This window comes from Platichthys flesus, chromosome 1 (genome assembly GCF_949316205.1).
Source record: "Platichthys flesus chromosome 1, fPlaFle2.1, whole genome shotgun sequence".
Taxonomy (NCBI): Eukaryota; Metazoa; Chordata; class Actinopteri; order Pleuronectiformes; family Pleuronectidae; genus Platichthys; species Platichthys flesus.
In genome coordinates this window covers 14,297,654-14,325,185 of record NC_084945.1, presented here as the reverse complement: position 1 = coordinate 14,325,185, position 27,532 = coordinate 14,297,654, and the positions used below count along the sequence as shown (strand labels likewise).

General features: G+C 41.1%; 2 protein-coding genes across 3 annotated transcripts in view; both read left to right on the top strand.

Annotated features, from left to right (window-relative positions):
• The first annotated feature begins 663 nt into the window (after positions 1-663).
• Positions 664-19,447, top strand: LOC133951780 (polycystin-1-like protein 2). Its single transcript, XM_062385939.1, has 41 exons — positions 664-985; positions 1,485-1,643; positions 1,749-1,937; positions 2,879-2,989; positions 3,933-4,080; positions 4,180-4,409; positions 4,510-4,920; positions 5,007-5,134; positions 5,253-5,400; positions 6,235-6,433; positions 6,625-6,736; positions 6,833-6,974; positions 7,048-7,266; positions 7,556-7,698; positions 7,797-7,976; positions 8,102-8,239; positions 8,835-8,981; positions 9,060-9,184; positions 9,271-9,391; positions 9,971-10,099; positions 10,192-10,417; positions 10,544-10,734; positions 10,864-11,094; positions 11,285-11,386; positions 11,511-11,689; positions 12,324-12,470; positions 12,556-12,755; positions 12,886-13,112; positions 13,194-13,405; positions 13,965-14,433; positions 14,870-14,966; positions 15,048-15,188; positions 15,276-15,461; positions 15,795-16,125; positions 16,565-16,698; positions 16,783-16,910; positions 17,012-17,172; positions 17,670-17,880; positions 17,973-18,074; positions 18,155-18,286; positions 18,806-19,447. Exons 1-41 carry the CDS (start codon positions 664-666, stop codon positions 18,968-18,970), a joined length of 7,473 nt encoding a protein of 2,490 aa, XP_062241923.1. The 3' UTR covers positions 18,971-19,447.
• Positions 19,448-21,550: 2,103 nt separating this feature from the next.
• nfat5b (nuclear factor of activated T cells 5b) overlaps positions 21,551-27,532 on the top strand; it is a 32,876-nt gene continuing 26,894 nt past the window's right edge. For both annotated transcript variants that reach the window (XM_062385906.1, XM_062385915.1), the window contains exon 1: positions 21,551-21,806. In XM_062385906.1, coding sequence (XP_062241890.1) covers positions 21,728-21,806 — 79 coding nt within the window. In that variant the 5' untranslated portion in view covers positions 21,551-21,727. The remainder of the gene's footprint in view (positions 21,807-27,532) is intronic.

Sequence of the window (27,532 nt, the reverse complement as noted above, 5' to 3'; positions counted from 1 at the left end):
TTATTTGTAAACTTTTGGGAATAATACTTTACTAGTAGAATTTCTATTTTAACTTCTGTGAATTCAATCTCTAAAGGATCTATTATACTTTTGTTTACTGGAGTCAACATGTATGTGAGTAGACAGAATACTCAGAGATGATTAAATCTTTTTAATTGAGGAAACTTTTACATCAGGAAAATCTAAATTTTGCTCCCTCGGTTACATGTTCCTGGGTAACTTTCAGTAAAGCTTAACTCAAAAATTTTAATTTAAGAAAATGAACCCTATTTAAAAATAATAGATTCTTTTTTAACACAGAAACCCCCTGTGTGAACATCCTCAGGCTCATGAGGCAGTTACAGCCAGATGGTGGCTTCAAAGTTCAGTTTGACATTTTCATAGCAACAGGTCTGAATGAGAAGCTTATCTCACCCTGCAGGTTGTGGATCTCGGCAGTAATTGAGGCAGCGGGACAATCACTGGCTGTTGACAGTTGTCATGTCCCTTTTCTCTGAGCTTTGCTTGTGCACAACATTAATGGCCAAAACACAAAGGTGGGCAGCTGTCAAAGAAGCCATCCTGATCCCCAAGGGCTGGTCAGTGTCACAGCGGCTGACGTCAGTACCCTTTAAAGAAGTGTTACCATGAGAGTCTGAGCAGTGTGCAGATGCAGAGACAGAGATGGCCAGCTCTGCTTTTCCCACACTGACTTTGTTGATCCTCTTCCTCAGCCGGAGTTCTTTTGCTGAGCCCGACACAGAGACTCTATCCTGTCCAGATCACCAGGAGGGCTTTGACGGCTCCTGCTACGAGTTTGTGGGTCTGCAGCAGCCCTTTCTGAGTGCCCAGGGATGGTGTGAGCGGGGCGGCGGACACCTCGCCTTCATCCTGAACGATGAAGCTCAGCAGTTCCTGCAGAAACATCTGGAGCCAGAGAAGGACTGGTGGCTTGGGCTGGCACCTGCCGCTCCGAACCTCACGCTGGAGGCTCTTGCCACTGAGGGTGAGAGGATATGTTGTCAGAGGAAGCAGTCTTGAAATGATTGAATGAGGGTTTATATAGATTCTTTGAACATCAAATTTGTGATAAACGTTAATTCTCTTTAGAAAAGTTAGAAATCAGATCAACTGCTGTCATTATTGCAGTGTGCATGTGAAATGTATTTGTTCACTGACATGAATGGAAGGCGTTGGATATCTTTCTCCACCAGCAGGTGTAATGACAGATATTTCATTACTTTCATTTGAACCTGTCAATAGGCTTGCTGTCAAGTGGCCTGATTTACAAACGTGTCTTTATTTCCCTTCACAGAGAATGAGTCCTTATCTTTCCCTCAGCAGCTCAGTCTGAGGCTTTGTTGTTTTACGATCCCTAATCACATCTTAACAAATATCTTACGTCCTTGTCTGAACATCCTCTGCAGCATTTATGCGTGAATAGCAGGATATAAAACCGAAGTTTGATGTCAGTCATTTGAGGGAATTGAATCCACTTCTCTCAGGTTCCCTTGCGTGGCTGGACAGCTCTGATGTCAGCTACAGTAACTGGGTGAGCGTGCCAGTTGCACAAGCATCCTGTGGATATGTCCTGAGTCATTCAGGTTTCCAGTGGGAAGCCACAGGGAACTGCAGCCAGGAATTCAACTTCATCTGCCAGTTTGGTATGCAGCCCTAAATATAAATACACATACAGACTTAAATGTATGATGTGTTTGCTCCCCTTGTATTATTCTTTGATCTTGTTTTTATTCTTTTTTTATTCTCAGATTCCGGGAGATCTATTGCCTGTGGTGGTCAGAATGCGACCCTGCAGTGTGGTTCTGGTCAAGTTATAGAGATTGACGACAGCTTCTACGGTCGGAAGACGGTTCACTACTGCCGATCCCAACTGACAGCGTCTCCCACGTCCTCGCAGGAGGAGTGCAGCTGGATAGATGTGGTGGATTCAGTCACAGGTACTTTTACCCCTGTCAGTTTGTCTGTTGGTTGGTTTGTATGTTTTTTTTTAAGCGAGATTACACAAAAAGCAACTGGACGGATTTCCACGAAAACCTGCTGGTGAGATGAGGTTTTGGTCAGAGAGGAACTCATTAAGTATCGTTGAGGCTCCAGATCAGGGGGTGGATCCACAAAGGCCATTTTTAAATGTTTTCATTGATTTCGCAGGAGAAAAATTAATGGATCTTGATAAGACAATGGTATATACATGGTATACAACTGATATCTACGAGTGTGTGAAATTGGGTGAAACTTGATTAAATTGAAAGGGGACTGTGTTCTACCATACTAAATTATTGTAAATCGAATGTTTTATTTTCATTAATAGTACTGCTCTGGCTATGATAGTAATAAGTAGAAAAATATATGTCTGACAGATTTGGTTACTTTTCATTTATTGACACGGTTAGCTCTCATGAATAATCGGGTATTAACTGTCAAAGGTATATTTGTATTTACACTCAAAATCTACAGGAACATATTTGGATGTTCAAAAGACAAGATAAACATACTGAAAGAACAGCCAACTACGCTTTTTGTTACGTGCTTTGTGTCAAACATAAAAAGGCTGATTGCCCCATGACTGCAGACTATAGGATTACTCTGCCAGGAAAGACCTTAGACAAGTCCCCTCCTGGGAGCTGAATAATGGGCTTTAAGTTAAACTCACAATCATGTCAGTGTGGAGCTTTACTGGAGGAGTTCGCACAATCAGTGAGCAAACAGTTGGTGTTTCTCCTTATTGTTAATAAACCTCTTACAAAAAGCTTTCAGTCCCTTTTTAGTAGAGGCTCATAAGAAAGAAGATAATATATATATTCAATAGGATGAAGGTTGAACTGTGTCATGTTTTTTTAATACACCTATTGGAACCCACTTGATTTCTGTCTCATTCCAGCCAATTGCCACGGACTGCAGGCTTGTCAGGCTCCAGTGGATCTGAGCTCTTTTGGTGAACCATGTCCTGCACTGGGAAGTTACCTGTCTGTAGAGTACCACTGCAAACACGGTCAGACACTTGACTTTTTTTTACTTCTATACGTAGACCTTTGCTCTCTATAATAATACAGTATAGATTAGATGGAGAAGATTAGGAAATATATATTTTATTGTATTTACCATGGCCGACTTCTAAACTCAAACTGTCACAAACTGTGACATAACAATCCACAGGATGTGACAGGAACTTTTTGTGTGCAAATCAACACTGTGTATGGGCCTGTTCTACAAACGGCATGTTGTTGTTTTTATTGTATGTTATATTGTAAATTAGGCTGCTGCGGCTCAGGGGTTAGCGCAATCGTCCTCTAACCAGTAGGTCGGCTGTTCGATCCCGGTCTTCCGCGTTAAGCATGCCTAAGTGTACTTGGGCAAGATACTGAACGCCAAATTGCCCCTTCTCATAGAGTAAAGTGCTGCACATAGATGCACTGTATGAATGTGTGTGTATGTTACTCTACTGTAAAGTGCTTTGAGTGGCCATCAGACTAGACGAGCGCCATATAAATACAGACCATTTACTATTGTTGTTTGTTTTTATGACTGTGTCTGTCATTGTTAATCGTTTTATGATTATCTGTCTTCATGTTGTTGCTTATTTATTGGTGAAGCAAACACAGTTTTCCATTGAGGTGAACAGTAAATTCCTATTCTATTCTATTCTATTCTTATACCAATATATTTAATTACTTTACATGTTTAGCTCACTTCTATTAAACTTTTGTTGTTATTGTTGTTGCCCTCAGACTTTTTGGCCTATGTCTCCTGTTCCTGTTTTTGTGACTCTGAATTGTGAATTTCTTGTCTTACCGCCATGAAGTCTCACTAGTTGATGATCAATTCAAACAACTGTGTCAGTGGTGTAAATAGCAGAGTGATCGCCTTTGTTGTTTTTATAAACATCTGCTGCCACATTTCCATGATCATAAACCAACACTGTGATCTCCTCCCAGGGCTCCACTTGTTGATGAGCAAACTGGCGGCTGTCTTTGATAATGTCACCATCACAGTGAAGTGGCTCCTCCATCCATTTCAGGGAAACCTGACGTGCACAGTGAACGCTGGAGACGGCCACACTATTGATCCGTACAGCCCGGAAGAGTGAGTAAACCCATCAATGAAAAACAGTAGATATTCCACAGATGTTGATAGTGGAGCTGCATTTATAGTGAGTTGAGTTTTATTTGACCTCTCTCACAGGATGGAGAGTTCAATCATTCACAAATTCACCCGCCCTGGTGTTTTCATGGTTGAGGTGGAGTGCACCACCAGCGACTGGCACGTTGCAGCTCAGAAAGCCATAACCATCCAGGAGCCTGTTGGAGAGTTTAAAGTTATCAAGTGCTATAGCAGGAACGAGTCAACAGATGGCGGTAGATGCAATGCGCTGTATGGCAGACCCGTTCAAGTTCAGTTGATGGTTGAAGCAGGTAAATAGTAAATAAAAAATAGAAGTGAAAAAAATGCCTCTAATAAACTGTTTATCAACAAACACATATATAACTTGATTCCCCTGATCGCTGTCAACAGGTACAAATGTTTCCTACACGATTCAACGTGAGGACTATGTGGTGGCAAACACATCAGTGGACAGAGGGATTGAACCCCACAACATTACACTGAACTCAAGTGTGGCAGAGGCGCTTGGCCATGGCTGCCACAACCTGACTCTGACTGCTTCCAATAGAGTCACAGCCCGCTCAGTGTCCACTGACCTGGAGCTGTGTCTGCTGGAGCCTGTCGAAGGCCTGCAGGCCTCAGTGATGTCAGAGGACAGCGAGTGTCCAGTCTCCTCAGAAGTCATCTTCAGGGTTTCATTGGAGCAAGGGGCCCCTGTGCAGCTCTTCTTCAACCTCACCGGAGCCAGGGAAACTTTGTCTGAGACCAGAGACATGCTCAACGGCAGCTTACAAGATTATACGTTCTCCAGTCCGTTAGAAGGTACCTGAAGCTTTAAGTGTTTTGTAATAAAATAAAATCAAATTATGCTATGACAATAAAACGTACTTAAAACTCTTTTCACACAGGGTTATTTAAAGTTGAAGTTCGAGCCGTGAACGCCTTTTCAGCCTCTGATGTGGACGTGGACTTGGAGAAAATACTCGAGGCTTGTCAGAATTATTCAGACTTTTCAACAGATGAACTTGGAAACATGGTATGTGGAATGGTATCAAACAATAATAATTTGTGCACTGGTAAAAAAATAGTTTTTTAGTTAAAATGATCAATATGTGGATGTATGTGCTTGTTGCTGACTGAGTTTTTATCTACAGACAGACGGTACGCGCGTTGCCGACTCTCCCAACTTGAAAATAACGGCTGCTCCTGCCACTGTGATCAACTACGCTAACAGTGTCACACTGACAGTGAATGGAACAGAATCATTACCCAGTATAGGGCTTGCGTTTGCATGGAGGTGCAGTAAGTACAACAACTCATTGACCACAGACATTTGAATTGAGTGTAATCGTACCAGTTAAACCGTGATTAACATAATGGAGACGATTAGAGGAGCTAATTGAAATGCTCTCAGTATTTGATGGTGAGAACATTTTTGTGCAGGTTTTTCCACGAGGATATAGAGTAACAAGCCAGTGGGAAAAAAGTAGTCAGCTTTTGAGTTCTGGTGATCTGCTCCAAAGCCCAAATGTGGGGCCTCTTGTGCATTCTAATGGCAATAATCCTTCATACACACTGAACACATTAATTTAATATTTTAATGGGTTGTTAAAATGTACTGTATTATTGTAAAGGGATATTAGGAATTATCCCAAAAACATTTTGAATTAACTTTTACTTTGTTTCACCGAAAGCAGGAGATAATGACTCAGTACCAAGAGACACCACAAGGCTCATTGTGTTTAGTTTCTGGCTGAACTGACACTGCTTTATTTTTCAAACTGCTGGATTTGGTTTCACTGTCCAATCGCCAGTAATAGAAGATAAGGGCACCAGTACAGTTCAGCCTCATCATTCTCCAGTTTTGACTTTTGTTTCAGCTTTACCCACTTCAGGTTTTCTGTTTCATTTCACTCTGGATTAAAGCTTGGACACTCCTGCACATGTAAAGACACTCACTGTGTAAAATATCTAGTAATTCTCTTGGAGGGCAGTTTCTGAGGTTATTGTTTCGTGCTGACGTTCTCCTGGGTCTCATTGTGTTTCTGTCATTTTGTCTGTTCCCACTAATTCTGCGATTCACAATCTCTTTAGTGCTTCTTTGTAAAATTCGGCCTCTGCTTCTTTCCCAAACAGGAGGAAACTGCAAATGCAGAAACAAAACAATGGATCGGTTTCACGTCATCGAAAAAGATTGCCTTCCTAATCCCTTTGAATTTAACAAATACGTTTTAAAGGTGAAACAAAGAAGCTTCTTCAGGAAATGGTTTGACCTTGGTGCAGCTTCAAAATGCATCACTGTTGCTCCTAAAGAATTCACAAACGTCAAAATCAGGTAACATGTCACCATTCAGAAAAAAAATGATCTAACATGTTCAAAAATATTCATTCTGTTGACTGTTTGCAAGTTTGCAAAAGAAATTCACAGGCAAAATGTCAAGCTTAAACGTTTGTCTTTTTTAGAAGCCACAAACTCTGCAACTTTAAATCAGCATTTATTTAGACAGGTTATGTTTCTTCTTGCAGTTGTGATAATTGTGCTTCTGTAAACGTGGACGACAATGTAAAGCTGAAACTGAGCTGTGACACAACTTGTCCCGACGTAGACTGGTACATTGAGGACCCCAAACCTCTGGAGGTGGGTCTGAAACAGCAATTTAATGTTTTTTTTAAATGTTTTTTAAATAAGAGATTAATGTGTCAAACTAATGTTAAGTGATTTTTCTTTTCGCAGGGTGCCCTTGCTCCATGTTATAACCGAGCGGGATGGAGGCCCCCTATTGAGAAGCAGGAGGGCGGCACTGAGTATACTGTACACAAACAACATCTGACAGTTTCAAGGGACAAACTGCAAAACATCATAGTGATAGCTTACGGTGCGTTTTCCTCCCACAGTCGGGCTACAGGTCTTAAGAAACACAGAATCTTATGGTTGTTGTTTTCTTCTAGGCGAGAAGGAGGCAGGATTTGCCAGGTTCACTCTTCCAGTACCGAACCCTGAGCCGACTGAATCAGCTGCAAACCCAACCGATGCTCCGACAGGCCCCAGCCCCCCCTCGTGTAGCATCTCCCCCACGTCAGGGACGGTTCTTGATGCTTTTGACATCACATGCAAACCGAGCGCCTTCTGCTCTGAAGGCTGTTTGTATTGCTTCACTACTGACACAGGTGAGATTGTGATGCATCCTTTGAGTCAGTGTTAAACAAACAAAAAGCAAAGACAAAGAGACAGAAGGAAGAGTGTATACTATAGGGTTTGGGTAAATGAAGTAAAGCCTCATTTTCCCAAAAGAAACTAAAGAGAATCTATTGACTGTGAGTTATTATGGCTAAAATGGGTTTTGGACCTTACATTTAGTGTTTGGGGTTAATCTTGATTTGTGCCCATTAAGCAGCATGAATGTAGATAAATAAAAAAAGGAAACAGTTTTATTAAATCGTTGCTTTTGTCTATCAGGAAAACATCTGCGCTGCAGTAATGCAAATGAGGTGAAATCTGTCTTCCTGCCACTCGGAGATAACAACAACAATAACAGCTTGTCTGTTGTGGTGACAGTGAAGCATGGAGACGAGAAAGTTACCACAACTGTCACCGCTCAGGTTTGTCATCATCAGCCAGTAATCACAGAGGTTAGAGAGAGAATCAGGAACATTAGGAAGTGGAATAATTCAGATTGATTCTGTTTGTCTCACTGAAGGTAAGAAGAAGTGAGTCCAGCTCCTCGGTGGAGGCTCTTCAGTTTGCAGTGCAGGACACTGTGACTCAGTTAGAGGAGCAAGGCCTGCTCTCTGGAGAAGCACTCGGACAAATGTTCACCTCAGTGTCTGACATGCTGAATACGGATGTCGGCCAAGATCAGAAGGATGCAAGGACGAAGGTAACAGTCGAGGTTGAGATGCAGAAACGTGCTCATACACTGCTGTGAAGTGTGTGAAGCTTCCTGCTCGTGTTGTGAGTGAGCGGAGAGCGTCGTTATATCATCTGTGCATCTCTTTCTTACAGCTCAGAGAGACAATGCTGACCAGAATGGCCACAGTGCTGGTGGACGCCCCCTCCAACACAACGCAGGAAGTGCAAGTGACGGCCCGAGCTGTGGCTGGACTCACCCAGCGCTCGGATGAGCTCAGTCCCGCTGCTCAAGTACAAAGCTTTATGTCATGTTCAAAAAAATATTTTGGACAATAAAATATAGCAATTCATTCACAAAATGTGTCCATTAAGAAGATGCCGTGCAGGCAGCAGTTTGTACAGTCAATACGTGATAGTAATTATCAGTGATTACATATCACTGCATGAATATTTGATTAGTAAATTACAAAAATAAGAGTTAATTGTCTCCTAACCTTGCAAAAAAAGGAAAATAGGAGCAGGAAGTAGAGACGTCTTGTGTTAATCTTTCCCTTAAAATAACACAATATTAACTTCTTGAATTTCCTTTCTTTTCACCAATCACATAAGAAATCCGTTTTTCTTCATAAAACTGTTATGAATCAATTAAGGTCTAAACTAAAATAAAGAAGGAAAGAAAAATTGCAGATTATTTTAACTAGTGAAGCAACAAGGGTATGTAAAAATGTTAAAATGTTGTTCTCAGCCTGAAATCTTGAATAAAGAGAATGAATGAAAAGTCACTTCATAAATAAAATGTGTCGGTTTTAGTGGAATACTTGTTTCACCAGCTCTTTTGAAAGTTGGACATTGATCAACTCTGTTCTTTTCCGTATTTCTTCTCCAGGAAGAAGCAGGTTCGTTGCTGGTCGACCTCAGCTCCTCCCTCAACGCTATCAGTATAACTCAGGACGACAGGGACGATGGAGGCGTTGTGAAAGCAGCTACACCAATAGTTGAAGCAGCCAGTAATATTTTGAATGTTTCAACGAATGTAAGAAAAATAACACAGGCGGGTATTTTTGTTCATTTTTCCACAAGCCTCCCAAAACGGATTTAATATTTTCTACAGAAAAAAGTCTCAGACTTCCTCCTGACTGGGATAAACAACGTTCAAAGTGCTTTGCTGAATAATAAAAAGATGGATGGAGACCCTGCCATCATTGACTCTGGTCAGATCAGCGTGTATGTCAACAGGTAAAGAGATGACATGAACATGTACAGAACACTCAACTGATATTTGCTGAAGTCACTGAAATGATTCTGACATGCTCTTTCTGCAGAATATTTCCAGATACGATGCAGAAACAAGATATAAACGTACAGAAGAGCAGCTCGTCCAGTTTTTCATTCCCTCGACTGCCGGAAGACGTTGTTTCTTCAGATGAGCCGGTGGATGTCAGGGTAAGGGAGAGAAACATTGTTTGGTAATTTTCAAGTCGTGTCTAAGTGGCCCCGCGTGGATATGTCAAGGACAAGATTATATTATAGCTGAACATCTAAAGATCACAACTGACACAAACCGCTGCTGCCAGGCTTTTATTTTAATATGAATAGTTTTTATCTTGGTACATTTTATGTTTTGGATTTCATTACTTGCATTATCTGTTTTATTATAAAGCACTTTGTAACTTCAATTTGAAAGATGCTATACAAATAAGGCTATTCATATTAAGCATATTATTATTGTCATTGGCTTTAGACCAGTTAAAATATGCAACAGAGAACCAATGTGTCTCAAGTTTTTATTTGCACCAGTAACCAATCTGCGTCCGTACCCTTAATGTTTGCCCTCTCTTGGGTCAATTTCCATTTGAGAATACTTTGTTCATTATCAGGAGAAATTATTGCATCTCAAAAAGACTGAACCACGTGGCAGCAAAAAGAGTGAAAATGTTCAGAGAAAATCATCAGATTCGGTTTGGTTTGCTAATGCAGCATTTTGTCTTAATGATACACCAATGTAAGTTTTCCTCCGTCCAGATGATGAGCTTTGAGAAGAATCCATATTCCTGGAAGGGGGGAAACATCACAGGAACTGTAGGATCAGTGTCTCTCACCAGGGTCAATGGCACGGTCATTCCTGTCGAGAACTTACCTGAAGAGATCGAGGTAATCTTAATTTTCTGGAAATACGTTTGGTTCTTCAGGATAACATCGACAGATTGTTTAAAATAATGTTTTCCTTATATCTTGGTCTTCAGATTCTCCTTCCGAGGCCTGACGTTGGGCAGGAGAACAGCACGATCCTTGACCTCGCCAATTTCAGCACGATAATAATCGACGTCCCCTCGCCGGATGTGACACTGGTGCTGAAAATGGAACCGTCTGATGACATTTCCTTCATGTTATACTTGGGATATAAAGATTATCCAAATGAGGAGAATTATGTTGCTAAAACTCAGATCCCTCTAGAGAATACCAAAGAAGGTAAAATTAACTTATAACTTATTAGGTAATATTTAAAATTGTACTCTCTGGATCCATTCCTTGATAATCACACGCTAAACACATATTTATCTGCATGTGTGCGTGTTTCTCATACACAATCACCAGAGGAGAAATATACCTGGGTGCTGAGTCCCAGTGACAGATCAGCAGACGTTGGTGTGCACTACCTTGTGATGAAGCCCATTGTAGAAGCAGGCATCAAATCCATCAACACCACTGTCACAGTTGTTTCCATCGCTGCTCAGTGCAAATACTGGAATGAGACGGACTCTTCTTGGAGTGAAGATGGCTGCAGGGTGAGTGAAAAGCAAACACACGTGCACTCAGCAGTGAATCATAAATATATAAATACAAATACAAATCCATCATTAAGATGGGAGCTGTGAAGCTTGATTGGCGACTTCTCTTTTTTCTTTTCCCCACAGGTCGGTCCGCTCACCACGCCTTTGATCACTCAGTGCCTCTGTAACCACCTGACTTTCTTCGGCAGCTCTTTCTTCGTCATGCCCAACTTGGTGGATGTGTCACGCACCGTCGAACTTTTCGCCACGTTCTCCAACAATCCCGTGGTGGTGTGTTTCGTGGGGGCCATCTTTGCTGCGTATCTCCTGGTGGTTGTGTGGGCCCGCAGGAAAGACATCCAGGACTCAGCCAAGGTAACTCTCAGTGAAGTATTTCTGCATATTCTACTGTTGGTATGATGTGCCAGATCATTTGGTCCGATTCAGACTCGATGGGTCCAATTTGTGCATTAAAAGAAGAAATATGAACCACACCATATTTTCTCAGTAAATAATCGATGTAAACTTTGCTCTCTGCATGCTGTGTCTTCACATTCACATGTAGGTCAAGATAACAGTGCTCGAGGACAACGACCCCCTGGCCGAGTATCGTTATATGCTGAGTGTCAGCACCGGACATCGGCATGGTGCATCCACCTCCTCTCAGGTCAGTGGTGTCTGTTGAACCTTGAGGGGGAGTCACATAAACAAAATCCGTCTGATGTTTCTGTTGCACAACATTTATGACAACAACCATCTCTCCTCGTCTGGACTGACCTTTTCTGTCTCAGGTGACAATAACTCTGTTGGGTACAGAGGGAGAGAGTGACCCCCACCACCTGACGGACCATGAGAAACCTGTGTTCGAGAGGGGCGGCGTGGACATGATACTGCTGACCACACACTTTTCTCTTGGAGATCTGCAGAGCATCAGACTGTGGCACGACAACTCGGGAGAACAGCCGGCGTGGTAGTTCTGACATTAGAAATATAAAAGAAAAAATCTAAATGATTTATTATCTCTGGAGTTAATGTTTTCGGCAGGATTATGCAAAATCGACTCAATTAATTTGATTGAAACTTGGTGGGAGAGTGATGTTTGGGTCAAGGAAGAATCCGCTTATCAATTCCACTCTAAAAAGGGGGATTTTTCCCCCCCATTTATTTGGCATTGTGAGTTTGGGCCTGAAGCTTGGTGGAGGTTTCTAATGTAAGGGGCTCAAACCCAAAGGCCAGACATTCCCCTTAAGAAACCACATTTAAATTCACTAGATCAAGATTTTTCTTTATTATTATCCTCTGACAAATCAACACAAATGTTGAGAAATACCTGTTAAACTTAGTGGAAACAAAAACGTCCTGAATGTGCCCCCTGATCTGGATCTGCAGCAAAATCTTATGGGTTCTTCCCTGACTCATCCCACATCCTTCCACCAAGATTCAGGTAAACTGTCAAATAATTATGTTATGTTGCTAAGTAACAAACAAACAAAAACAGATGAAATTATTACCTACTTAGCTGAGGTAATTAATTTAAGCTGGAGTCGGTCAGTTGTCATTATTTTTTGCACAGATAATCAAATCGTTACTGATGTCATTTGCAGGTATGTCAACAAGGTGATGGTGCAGGATCTGGAGAGTGGTCAGAAGTGGCACTTCCTGTGTAACTCGTGGCTCGCTGTGGACGTGGGAGAGTGTGCTCTCGACATGGTCTTCCCTGTAGCGACAGAAATGGATTTGAAGAAGTTCAGGTGAGACCTGACCCAGTGAAGACACATCACTGAAAAAATAGTAATAACATATAAACCAAACTCATTTCTCTTCCACACTCTCTAGTAACTTGTTCTTCATGAAGACGGCTAAAGATTTCCGCGATGGCCATATCTGGTTCTCTGTGATCAGTCGGCCTCCGTGCAGCACCTTCACACGTGTGCAGCGAGTGTCCTGCTGCTTTTCTCTTCTGCTCTGCACCATGTTGACCAGCATTATGTTTTGGGGCATCCCGACAGACCCATCTGAGCAGACCATGGACCTGGGTAGGTGATGAAATATACACAATAATATGTAACTTTTGTCTGTAATTGATTGTTTATCAGACAGTGGTGAGTGACTAAAGGAACCTGTCGTTAATTTAGAGCCAATTAAAAGTTTGACTTTACTTTGCAGGCCACATCGAGTTCACCTGGCAGCAGGTTATGATCGGGGTCCAAAGTTCAATCATCATGTTCCCCATCAATCTCCTTATTGTGAGCATCTTCAGAAACACTCGTCCTCGTGAGAAACCCAGTAAAACAGACGCTTCCAAACAGGGGAAGACCCGTCGAGTTTCTCCCTCACAGATGTCTTCGCCACAGAAGGAGCTGAAGGATATCACAGCAGACACTGTGATCAAGGTGAGGCCACAGGCATCCAGAACAGAACCCATGTCCCTCCTCTGTTCTCCATGTCTGAAGATCTTGTTTCTTCTACACCAGGACATAAAGAAAATTGCTCAGTCGCTCTCGAAGGCCATGAAGAGTCCGCTGCCCCTCCATCAGGAGCTGCGTCAGCAGGCAGACATCAACACTCTGCTGTCTCTGGTGGAGGACATCATCCGACAGCAGAACCGAGCGGCAGGAGACTTCTACTCTGACGCCTCCAAAAGAGATCACTCCATGATCCTCAGTTTAGGTGAGTTACCTTCACAATGCTACTGATACTACATGAGTCATACCTAATTTTATTAGCTCCTACATTTGGAGGACCAGAACTATTACGAAATAAAATAACAAAACTAGTAATTTTGAGAAATGTGTTGGTCTTTTAATATCACAAAAATATTTTCAAACTTTTCCCTCAACAGAAGTTTAATCTTAAGTTGATAAGCAGATATACAAATTACTCCTTATTATTATTTTGTCTAGTCTCTGTTGAAAAATGCAATTAAATTATAGGAAAAACTGTATGTTTCCTTTTATTTTCTTTCATTATAAATTTCAAAAGCAAACTTTCCTGTCATTTCCAGACTCGTCATAGACCAACTGAATGATTTTGACGTGATAAGTGATGATGTAATTTGTAAATTTCACAAACAAATAAATAATGAAACAACCTCATCAAGGAAAAATAAATGAATATTTAATTCCTCTGAATGAATAAAATAGAAATGTTGTCAGATTTTTTTACTGTTACTACAACAGATTTTGAGACTTTTAAATTAACAGTTTCACATCCTAACTGACTAATGCTGTTTTGACCTGCTGGACAGAAAACAGTGTGTGGGGGAGCCCTGAGAAGACTTCAGATGAAGCTCAGAAGAAGAGCAACAACAGCCGATACCTTTACAGGCAGCTGCGTCATGTCGAGAAGGAGCTGGGGCTGCTGGGACCTTCACGGTTTCCAAACCCGGACAGCTACAACCGAGCCATGCAGCAGGTTAAAGGGATGAAGGGTCTCCTGGAGAACCGCCTCCCAGCATCCGGCCTGGATGGTGACCAGCCCGACCGCAGCCCCAGTCCAGAAGAGAGCATCAGCAACGGGGACTCCGCCAAGAAAGGAGGGCTGCCCTGGTGGTTTGTCTTTGTCGGATGGACATTGGTGATCGCAACCAGCGTTGTGTCTGGATACTTCACCATGATGTACGGGCTGACGTACGGGAAAGATCGCTCGATAAGCTGGCTCATCTCAATGCTGGTCTCCTTCTTTGAGAGCCTCTTTATTACTCAACCGCTGAAGGTATGGGTCAGATAACAAGGTCCATCATTTGTGTTGAATTTACTCTATTAGGCTGATGTTTCCAGGGCTCCTTTCAACACCAAAGTCACACAGTGTTTTATACAAGACGTAGCAAATTCTAAAGAAGGTTAACCAATTTAAATAAGAAACTAAATAAAGTTCGATTGAATTATTGAAACTTTTTACAAATATCAATTGTTTTATAGCTATTTGTAAGCCTTTCCAGGTCCAACATATATTTATAATACATTGATACGAATGCATTTAAACGTGTAATCTTCCAACTCGTACATACACGGGTGGTGTAAAAAAAAATTATCTACTCAATGCACCAGATAGCTACTGTTGTGCTGGAAATTTCCTCCTGTGGTGTTAATAAAGTTTTTTTTAGTTATGATGTTTCCTGCTAAAGTCTGAAACTCTCCTTCTCTCACAGGTTCTTGGTTTTGCCGCTTTCTTTGCTCTCGTCCTGAAGAAAGTGGACCAGGAGGAGTACGGAGAACCGCAGATAGATGACACTCTTAGAAATCCAGGTATGTTTTAACCCTCGTTTCTGTTGCACTGTTTTGTGAGGAGAATAGTTAACTGACCTCAACAAAAATTCTCCCCCTCAGACGATGCTTATGCCGTGCGGGCGGCGAGGAGAGACAGCACATGCAGCTTCTATCAGCCGCCCCCCCCCACCGACATCGAGAGGATGAGGAACAACATGATTAAAGAGCGGAAAGTCTTCGGACTAATGGGGGAGATTCTTAGTAGGAGAATCCACTTTGATACATAACAACACAGGAAGCAATCCAGCAGTTTGAGAGGCTGATGTGAGCGATTTGTTTGTGTTGCAGCCTACATGGGATTTATGTGGATGTTGCTTCTGGTGGCTTATGGTCAGAGGGACCCCAACGCTTACTTCCTGAGCCGCCACATTCGACAGAGCTTCAGTAATGGGGTCTCAGACAGTATGAGCATTCAGGACATGTTCAACTGGGCAAACACGACTCTGCTGAGCAACTTGTTTGGAGAGCGCCCAGGTCAGTATGTGGTGAAGTTTGATTTATTGCATCGTTTTATTGCAGAAATCACTCTTTGTATTTGCAAATCTGCACTTATGACAAAATGTTGTATGACCTCTGCCGATGAATTTATGTTTCCACCCCTGTCCGTTTGTTTTTCGGTAAGCAAGATTTTAAACTTTAGCTGTGGATCCAGGATTTCATGTTTTTTCTTCACTTTATTTAAATTTAGCATTTGTAACATTTAGCACCTTTGTCCTTGTGCTTACACAAGTTTTTCAGGACCCTTATCGAAATTTATTTGGACTGACTGGGACAGAGAAAATACCATTTACTCTTGTTTTGTTGAAGGATTCATCACAGACGGAAACTCAAAGCTGGTGGGTAACGCTCGTCTTCGTCAGGTGAGGGTGAAGAGCAACTCCTGCCAGGTCGCTGGTTCCATGCAGCAGTCTGTGCGGGAGTGTCACTCTCCGTACTCGTGGGAGCTGGAGGACATGGGCTCCTACGGTCCAGCCTGGAGCCGCTCTGAGGGAGAAAACTCCACAGTGACCCATCAGAGCCCATGGTCGTACCAGTCCCAGCGTAAACTGAGGGCCCTCCCCATCTGGGGCAGTGTGGTACTCTACAGAGGAGGAGGGTTTGTGGTGGATCTGGGGCCGGATTTAAGAAATTCTAGCAGGTAGACATCTTAATACATAAAGAATCCACTGATGTTAGGACTGAAAAGACTCATTAGTTGACTGATTTTATCGAGTAGATAATTCAAAGACATAACTTTATGGTAAAATGCAATGGATATATTTTCTGAAAATGTAAAGATGAAATCAGGTTACCAATTCATCCAAAACAATCCACACATTAATCGATAATATAAATAATTGTTAGTGGCAGCCCTGAGGTTGATTAGGAGATAAACAAAATGCACAAAAATACAAACAAACTTAATACACAGTGATTCCTTTTATATATTAAACCTGTGTATTTAGATTTATAAATGTGTGACTATTTGCTTCAACTTATTGTCTTGCTCTGATTAATTTGAAATCGTTATTGCTGCTGATTCATGATCTGTAAGTTGTGAGTCATGTTAACATCATATCATTTATCTGTCTGTGCAGATCCCTTCAGTACCTTTATGACAACGCCTGGTTCGATGTGCACACCCAGGCCGTCTTTGTTGAGTTCACTGTGTACAATGCCAACGTCAACCTCTTTTGCATTGTCACACTCATGCTGGAGTACGCAGCCACAGGTGCGTTGTCCATGTTCAGCCGCTGTGTGAGAGCTGCCCAGTGATCCGTGTGTTGACGTGTGTGAAATGTTGTGTTTCTTTCAGGAGCGCTTCAGTTCCGCAGCGAGCTTCAGATTGTGCGTCTCTACCAGTCAACTGGAGGCCTCCACATTTTTGTCATGGCCTCTGAAGCCATCTACTTCCTCTTTATCATATATTACATGTTTGTTCAGGTGTATATTCGTTATCCTTATTTTACCACCACCACTAGAAAGAATGTGGCGTACAGGTTCTCACCTGAACATGTGACACAGGTTTTCTCATGTCCTAACAGGGGAAGCTGATGAAGCAGCAGAAATGGGCGTATTTCAAGAGTAAGTGGAACCTGCTGGAGCTGGCCATCATCATTCTGAGCTGGAGTGCACTGTCCGTCTTCATCAAGAGGACTTTACTGGGTTTACGGGACATGGACTATTACCAGAACAACAAAGACCAGTAAGCAATAAGTAAAACATGTAAACACATAATGTGGTATTTGAACACAGGTGTTAAAATGTGGGTGTATTTCTCTATTTATCTATATTTATACTGAATATTAGTCAGATTTACAGTATGTGTACATTGTTTGCAACCAGCTTTATTAACCATAAAACTGGTAGTTAATCAAATAAATTGTAACTAATACAATTATGTGATATTATACATATAATATTATAATGTATGAAGCTATTTCATGTACCTTGCTGTAATATAAGGCCCAATCAAAAAAATCCAGATTTTTAACTTACTGTCTCTTAGGAAAACGTAGACTGATTCCCAAACTGCCCTTCCATAATTTGATGAATGGGGACGTATGAGTGAATGAGTGCTGTATGAATGTGTGTGTGTGACTGACTGAATGTGACCATAGAGAGCTTTGAGTGGTGGTTCAGAGTAGAAAAGTGCTTTATAAACACAGCCCCTTTTACCGTACAACCTGACTCTGTCTCCAGATACGCCAGCTTCCATGAGACGGCCAAGGCTGATGCGGTGCTCGGGTATCTGATTGCCTTCTTGGTGCTGTTGGCGACCGTCAAACTGTGGCACCTGCTGAGACTGAACCCCAAGCTGCACATGATCACGTCCACCCTGCAGCGAGCCTGGACGGATATTTCAGGCTTCCTGGTGGTCATGACCATCATGTTCCTGGCCTACTCCATTGCTGTGAGGAGTTTCCCACCTTACAACCACATCAACATGCGGCAGGAGAAGTCATGAATATGTGGTGATTAACACACAAACCTTCTTCTTCTCAGTCTAACCTGATGTATGGCTGGAAGTTGTACTCCTATCGGACTCTGCTGGACGCTGCGCAGACCATGGTCAGCCTGCAGCTCGGCATTTTTAATTACGAAGAGGTGAGTCTGTTACTTTTCAAACTGCATAACTGCAGATTATGCCTGCTGAGCTTTCTTTAATAATGTATTTCCTCCTTCAGGTTCTGAATTATAACCCGGTGCTCGGAGCTTTCCTCATCGGCTCCTGCATCGCATTCATGACCTTTGTGGTATTGAACCTCTTCATCTCTGTCATCCTGGTGGCATTCAGTCAAGAGCGTATACATCACAAGGTAACTCACCCATGCAGAGTCTGAATGTTGCTGGTGTCAGTGTCGATTTGTCATGCAGCCAACTGTGAAGAGTATCTGTGCATTTCTTCAACAAACGTTGTATCAATGGAAACAACCTTGATTACTTCATGTTCTTTGAGCTAGGCCCTGTTCAGACCTGGTTTTAAAATCTGTCCCAAGAGATCTGACCACAAGTAAACAGATTAATGTACATCAGTTCACACCTGGAATCAAAATGTGTCCTCAATGTGTCTCCTTTGACCACTTGTGATCAGATCTTACTTTCCAGCTGCAAAGACACGAGTAGGTTATTTCTGATCATAAAGACCAAATAGTGAATCTACTTAGTCAGATTAAGTGGTCAATTGGTGTGTGCGTGTCCTTGCGTGCGTGCATGTCTGAGGGATGGGATCTCCAGGGTGTCACCTGTATTTAGCGATGTCTTCTTGTGATCAGATCACTCAGGAAGAATATTGATACCAGGTCTAACCAGGATCTTATTTCTCTGTTGTTTCACAGCCGTCAGAAGAGGAAGAGATTGTGGACCTGATGGTCATGAAACTCTGCAGTTTATTCGGACTGAAAAGTAAGAAACAAGGAGGCGACAGCCCGACCGAGAGGCCATTTGTTCCATCTGTCTCAACGACATCAACTAATTCTTGTGGAAAAATTCATGACGACTGACAGGTTACTCTAAAGTCAGACGTCCAAATGTGATTCATGTCCGTTATCGCTTTTGCTATAGCTTTATTGCATCTTCAATGATACCCAAGATGTTGCTTTGTGACTGAATGTTTGCAAGTCTGTAAATTATTAACATTTCTCTATGGCTGCAGATCCGTTGTTATTAAAGAGAGAGCATAGAGTTTAGCAGGATCTAAAGATGTTTTGCAGTGAGCCACTGTATGTAGGCTTCAGTATATTTGTTAAACAAATAGTTGTGCTTCTGTGACTAAACCCTGTGCAATACTTTTCTTCCACTAAATAAATATTCATGAAACTAGTAAAATGTTATATTTGCATCAGTCTGATCGGTTAAAAAAACATTGGCTGTAAAACCAAAACCCTTCTATACATCAAACATGATTTTCTTCAGCATTCAGTTTAAATGTGTCAATCATGTCCAGTAGCAGATAATAGTTACATTTATCAATATGTGTAAATATATAAAAGTAGCCAAATAATACTCAGATTCAAATTCAGTGATAATACTAGAATGGCACCCAGTAAAAAACGTTCCCCTTATGAAACCACATTTTATTTCACTAGATTCAGATTTTGCTCTGAAACTGCACCAAACTTCACAGACCCATAAATACTAGTCCTCCAAAGGTGCATTTTATTATCCATATCTATCAATTAATCTCTGAGAAAAAATGTTGGAAAATGTCTGATGTGTTTTGAAGAAAGAAAAAAAATGTATCCTGGATCCATCAGGGTTGAAAACATAACTCCTTTGATGTATGTAATAACAGTTGCTTCTTATGAAACAAGCACATTTTAAGTTGAGGTATCTAAGCCATACTGTACATCTCAGTAATAGCAACGACTGTGCACTGAAAAACAGTGAGGAGTGAATAACTGTCCACTTTACCACAAATGTAAAGTGAAATAAAGCTAATAACAAAACAGCAATTCTGAGAGCATATAGTGCTACTACTGCTGGATGTTTTAAGATTCAACAAGATATAATTTTAACGTATGTGTATAGTCAAAATACATAGTAATAAGTAACACAGTCAGGGGAGGTGAACCATAAACATCACTACACACTTGACATATATCTTCAAGTGCCCTTTAATGTTTTTTTAACCATTTCAGGCTGTTGTACTCTCACCTGCTCCTGATGTACACCGAGAAGGAATAAAGTCGGGTGGGGCTACATTTTTTGAATCAACCAGGGGTCTAATCAATTTCATTAAACCCCACTGTAGTGAAATAGAGGCTTATGTCTTCCTTCGATCATCATTGATCCTTGTTCATCCTGCCCTTGTGTGATGAACGCACCGTCTAACTTGTAGGTAGCTGTTTTGTGTCGGTTTGTGATATGAAAGGACAAACTCTTACAACCCAAAGCGATATTGATAACCAAATGTAAAGGTCAGATGACAACAAATGCCAACATCAGAGCAGAAAGGATGAATCGGCTGAGACTTGGCGAACAGGGAGGTGATTCTAGGACACATGAATACACTGCTGACAATTTAGTTTAAGCAGCCGCCCCAAAAAAACAGATAATAATGCTGTAGCCAGTTCTGCAAGAATCAACACTTGTATTTTGAAAACAGTGTTTGTACTGTTCAAAATGAAATTCATGTGAGTAGAAAATCGTTTGAAGATGAGAGACCATGGGATAAATATTTTCCTTTAAACGTTTGATGATCTGATGGGATTTCATAAATACTGATGAGGAGGAACTTCAGTTCAAGACATAAGATCAGATAAAGAAGTGATTAAAGAAATGCTTCAACCAGTTTATTTTGAAGGTGTTAATGTGAGAAATATCACAATAAGAGTCATAAATATGGAATAACAGAATGTATTGGGATATGTTGTACAGATAAAAATACATGTAATGTAAAGCACTTTGTAACATTGTTAAGAACAGTGCTATATAAATAAAGTGTATTAATGTATTATAATATAGATAAAATAATCCTTTAAAAAACAGCGATAATTGCTCCCCCACACTGTCCAACTTGCAATCAGTGATTTATTATGCTGCAATGTTTCGGTACTCGACCATCAGGCAATTTTTTTACAGATTTTATATGCAGTCGAAACTGCATAGATACATCTATGACACGTAATAAAATAATCCTTTATCAGTCCTGCAAAAGGGAAGGTTGACATATTACATCAGCAAAGGAGTTGGTAAAAATATAAACATAATATGAACTGCATATACAAATAGAAGAATGAAGCACAGATCAGATGACAAAAAAGTAAAAAAGTATAAATTAAACATTACGAAATTATTAAATTAGCCGGTAAACTAGATTAAAAGTAAAGAATGAATAAATGAAGATAAAATGTCTAAGCACACCTATCAAATATCTTTAAGAAGCATTGGAAAAGCAGTTCTTTAACATGTGCTCATATACGATCCAGACCCGTCATCCTTGCGTCGCATTCTGCGTGTTGCGTCACGTGTGTGGGCGTGGCTCGCGGTTGGGTCTCCTGCTGGCTGGAACGTGCGCGGTGGGAGGAGCCAGGTGGGCGGGGTCCGGTCTGCTCAGGCTCTGAGTGACAGCGGCCGCAGTCGAGCAGGAATAAACAGAGAGAGAAGAGACACGAGAGAGAAGTGCGGCGACCGGAGGCTGTTTTAACTTTGTACCGTGACGGCGACACGCGCAGGGACTCCACAGCTCATCGCCAGCCAGTGTGTGTGCTGTGGTGCGACCGCTGGTGCCCGGTTCCCCCGCAGCGCGAAGGAGTGCGATGCCCTCTGACTTCACCTCGCTGCTCTTCAGCGGGGACCTCGAGCTGACTTCTCCCGGAGCCCTCTTCCACCTCCGAGGTAACCACCGCACCTCTCCCCCCCGTTTGTTGTGGGGAAATGTGTGTTTAGCTCACTGCCTACCTGACCTGTGTGTGTCTGTGTGTGTCTGTGTGTGTACCCCTGTATTTGTTTCTTACTGAGATCCATAGCAAAGACCCTACAGAGTGAGGACATTTTTGGAAAGTGAGGAGGACTTTTCTTCAAAGGGCTGTTCGGGGGTTAACACTTGGTTTTAGGGTTAGAATTAGGTTAGAGTTAGGGTTAGGTATTTAGTTTGAAAGGGTAGGATTAGGGTAAGGGGCTAGGGAATGCATTTTGCCAATGAGTGTCCTCACTAAGAAAGAAGTACAAACGTGTGTGTGTTTATTCATTGCCCCCCCCACGTCACTTTTCAATCTGTTCCCCATGTTGTAAAATGTTGTTTCCTGGAGCACGGCAAGGTGGTGTTTTTTTTCACGCACACCGGTCGGACCAGTTTACTTTATCCCCTGCCAGCAAAAAAAAAAAAAAAAAAGCAGTGCCGTACATTTTCTGTGGGCTTTTTAAGTCAAACGGTGCCCCCCCACCCCCCCTGCAGTGTTGCTACTCTCTCTCTCTCTCTCCCCTACCATTAACATAAACTGTAAAGTGTGCCAGTCTGGGTGTGGGAGCCTCATGCGGGTAGAGGAGTGACTGAAGCTGCTGTCAGACGTGCTCCAGGTCCTCCGTATTCTCTCCAGAAGAGTATGTAAACACAAATGTCCAAGTGAGACGCTCTGCAGTTTCTACAGACTTTATCCGCCTGACCTCTCAGTATAACGTCTGTATATATCCAGGAGAATTTTATGTGTGAACACATCAGGGGATCCACCGCTGGATTCAACGCTAGGTTTCTAATAAGCAACGGATGCAAATATAAACTATAACAAATCAAATGTCTCCTGGTAAAAAAGTGTTGACACACAGGTAGAAGACAACGACGAAGATGTCAATAGAGTTTGTTGCAATAACAGCCGACAACAGTTAGGGGGTGCTGTGAACAACTTCGTGATCTACATCATGTGGTTAATACATCACTTCCTGCCTCTGTCCGCTGCACCCGGCTGCTCCAACTCTCGCCTGAATAATGTGGAGGATTTGATGCTGTTGCGAACACGTCTGTGCAGACTCTGTAGAGAACCACCCGACTCGTTGTGCAGGTGTGAAAGCCAGACTGCGATCCTCCGGATTTCACCCGCAGGTCATATCTGCGCAGTCAGAACCGCAAAGTCTGGATAATGAAAAAAAAACAACCAAATATCTAGCAGTGAGCATAGCCCTCCGTAGAGCGCATACCACAGCAAAGGCCCAACAGTCTCCTTAAGTTCAGTCAAGCCAACAAATTTCACACACTCACTTAGATATCAGTTCCTCAAGAATGTAAATAAATGGCTAACCTTTTGCCTCCTGTTCAGGAAATTGTTTTCATTTATGTCTGTATGTTTGAGGTTTCATATTCAATTGTGAAAACCAATAAATAAAGTGGGAAAAAAAATAATAAAAAAATATGGTTGTTTCAGAATTGTGACCATTGTGCTGAGATTATATTGTTAAACTCTGGATAACTGAGCAGATTTCTCAGGGAAGAGAAATTCTCTCCCTTACCACTAGTTGTATAGACTCTTGACGGCAGAGATTCTACAATATTAGCCTTTGAGCTTTCGTCCAATTTAATGGAAGTGAATGGATTTCTCACTCAAAGCAGCTGAACATGAAGGTTTACTGTCAGAGGATCGTCTCATGATAAGGACAGCCCTGATTATTCTACAAGAAAAGTTAAGATAGGAAAAATAGAGAAAGTGGCTTGTTGATCATGCAAAAGATCAGCCAGAACCCACTGATGTTAAAACATAACTAATGTTGTTTTTATAATAGTCACTTTTGCATTGGTTAAGATTTTCACAATCCCTCACCAAGCAGTTAAATACCATTGAATCCAAGTCAATATACGGTGAATAGATTACCTACCCAGTCAAGCACAATAGAACTAATTGTAAATGAAAAAGATAACGACTTTTCTCTGGGATCAGTTTGAATTCAACTCCCGATATTATTTACTGTTGTATTCACATTCAGTTGACTTATATCCACGTGTAATCATTAATGAGTAAGAAAAAATTCCTTTTGAGATCTGGACCAATGGTAACTTATTCTATAGTCTACTTTATTTGCTTACTTATCACACTATTGTGAATGTGTGTCAAGATGGTTGACTCGGCTCTGTGTGAGAGGTGAACGTAGTTTTGTTGCTTCACGGTTGAGATTCCTCAGCATTGACAAGTGATAGGGGGAGCCTGGATCAAAAGGAATGATTCTCTCGTATGGACACAAGAGAGAGAGGGTTATGTGTGTGCTGCTTTGTTGAATTTCAATATTTTTATATATTGGATTGGATTGTCAGTTAGACTGTGTGATTCAAACATTTTAAGGAACACATACTTATAGCGTATGAGTAGTTCAGGGAATACCAAGGAAAAACCACACACAGTCACAATAGCTCTCAGGATAAGAATGTAACTTTATGTGGTTGATAAAGAAAAGCGGGTTCATTGATGTCATCAAACTTCATCCCATCAGCTTTACTTCAACGGTGAAGAATGTTATGGCTTTTCCCATAAGTTCCATCAAACCTGGTTAACAATTGTGCTAACACAGTTTTAAAAAAAAATGTTTTTATTGACACCCCAACAAAGCCTGGTCAATCATTAACCCTCTGGCTGCTCCGTGTGTAAACCTGGGCTTAAATAGCACTGTATTAATATTGACTGCCGTGTTAAGCAAACTCAGCGGCATGTGCTCAAAAATACTTGAGTGCCTTGAAAGCTTGTTCTCGCTCTGATGATGAAAGAAAAAATACTGGACAGGGAAAACATCTGATAAAGTGTATTTTTTGTTCATGAATCATTTGTTGCATTGGGTTAGGTGTCTCCTCTAAATAAATTGGTAGGTGGATGCAAATCAGTATTTTATCACAAAATAAAGCTTAAACTGTATCTGCTATTACTGTTTCTAAATATTCATGTCACTTTGTCATAATAGAGATAGTATTTTGTTGTCATCCAGATCAGTCTTTACCTTGTTGTCATCTGTTTAACATGGACCCCAACCTGTTCTGCATATTTTAGACAAGTTTTGCTGACGTGCTTCTGCTCAGTTAGTTTTATGGGTTTCACAAACGAAGCAACCGTATAACTGTGTGTGACAATATATTGGTCTATGTCTAATCTCCTTATTTCATCTTTGGACTTCATCATGTGAATAACTATTATTTTCCCCCAAGCTATAATGTGTTAAAACTCGCATGCTCAGCCAGCCAACTCTGGATGCAACATTAATATGAGCTCTGTGAAAATGAGTTGTGTGAATCTCCATGTAGACAATAGTTCCAAATTCATTAGAGGTTTCTTAAAGGTTCGCTGAAGGCCGTCACTGTTCAAACTGTTTTGCTCAGGTTGGCCCTTCTGAAGAGGCATATGTGGCTCTAACTTTTTTTTGTTTTCACTACAACATAGTCTGAGGAACTCAGGAGTTGTACCTGTATTTTGACTGAAGTGGCGTTCATAGTGTCCAATGGCCTTTCTTGTAAGGAGATTTTTATAGATTTAATTAATGAGTTACACACAAAGACTGGTTGCTGTTGGTAGATATAGACCTCTGTTACTGCACAGTATGTTCACAGTGGAAGTTAACTGTTAACCTTACTAAACTCATTCCGTGCATCCTATAAAACAAATGATCCAGTCAATGGAGATTACTCACATCCCTGAACGCGGTGTGACTTTCTTTCCTTATCATCTTTTTGATCCCTTTAATTAATCATTAATGCAAACCAAACTCCATTAGAACTCTAATCAGGGTCAGGTCATAATGTCACCTCCTCTGGTATTTACTGCACACTTGTGACTTTGTTTTGGCCACATCAAATCAATGTATGAGTGGTTTAACCTGTTAAAGAACTACACGCTGTGTGTGCATGGCTGTGTTTGTGTATGTGTGTTTGAAGTCGTGAGCAATTACTCGGATTTTAAAATTGCAATTTGTTGAAACAAATCAAACACTCCTTAGTAAATATTTTTGCTTTGCACACAAAAGCTGTTTTCAGCAATTTTGGGATCAGTGCAAAAACAGGTCCAATATCTGTCAAAGAAATATTGATGATATATCTGACAAAAGATATGAGTAATAAAAATTGTTTAAAAAAATCAGTGGAATATCAACAAAACATTCAAATACAATTACAGTAAAATATATGAAAAATATAACCAAAATATAATTTCTATAAAAAAGACATTAACATACACTATATTGTGTTTCAGTATAGTAAGTATTTGATTTTGTCAGGTCTGACAGTTTGGGATCATGTACTATTTAATGTACTTCTACAGCTTTCATGATCAGCAATGACGTCATTAAACTCGTGAAACCTCTAAAATATTACAATTATGTTTCGTTGACTTGCTGTTTATGTGAGAAGAGGAGTGTTGTTTCCTTGGCCTAGGTTAGGTACACATATTTTCTGGGTAAATGAACGTGGAGCAGGGCATCACTTAGAAAAACTACAGTGGTGTGTATGAAATGGAGCAATATACTGTAGCTTCCAGTCAATGCTTGCAGCAGTATTTTGCTCTGTTGTGTTGAGCTAAATTTCTGCCTCTCCGTGTTTCTGTATCTCGTCTATAAAGATCAGTTGAGTTCAGCGTAGGATTTGTGTTGATGAAACTGTAGACAATTTTCTCCTCATCGATTAGTTGATATCGATTAGTACACACCCTCTCGCTTGTTTAACGAAGATGAAGAGATTCCTGATGATTTGGTTTCCAGTCGTCTTGTGGAGGATTTCTCACAGTCGTCTGTGAAAAGCCGAAAGCACCTGTGAGATCTCACGTCTGCTCCTCGTTTTTCTCTCTAGTGCAAAATGATTCTGAACTGAGAAATGAAATATGAAGTGAGTTGTCATCTGTGAGTTAGAAGCAAAAGCTCGGAACTAGTACCCAAACCATGATCCATTGATTTAAGAAGGTTGATGCAACGAGCAAGGTTTTTTTTGTGAAATTTATCATAAATGTTTACAATAAAGTGAGACCACAAATGATACAAAGAATGTGCAAAGACCAACTGTAAGACAAGAAAGCCTGTGTTTCTTTTTGACTGTGGAGTTTTACATGTACGCTGACACCTCCAACCAGAGCACCGGATCCATGAAATCCAATATAGAGGCCTTACAATAAACCCTCCCCCGGTGCAGCTTATCATATTTAGTTATAGTTGAGACTGTGCCAGAGAGCTGTTGATTCAAGTCTTTGTTATTTTAGAAGGCTGAATATTGTGAAAGCGTATTGTCTGATTTTGAAATACTAAAATAAGCTTTAAATTGCAACGGGTCGACCTCAAGTGTCCGTCCCCTGCTGAGTGTCCGCTCTCTCACCATCCTTCCCCTTCTGCTAACACACCTGACAAATTGACTGCATTTTGTTGGTGATGTGTTGGTAATGAATTATGCTGTTATGACGTTGTTGTATGTAATTAGCTCATCTATCATCCTGCTTGTTGTCATTTTCTTCCAGCCTCATCATGGAGTGAATTTGTTGTTGGAAGTGATATCTTAAATACAGTGGTCTTGAAATATTTTAATTGAATTGCAGACATTGCAATCGTCACCAGCAGACGCCACCTGTGTATTTCTTCTCTTTGACTCAGGCTGCATCTTAGTAAGTGATACATCTGGT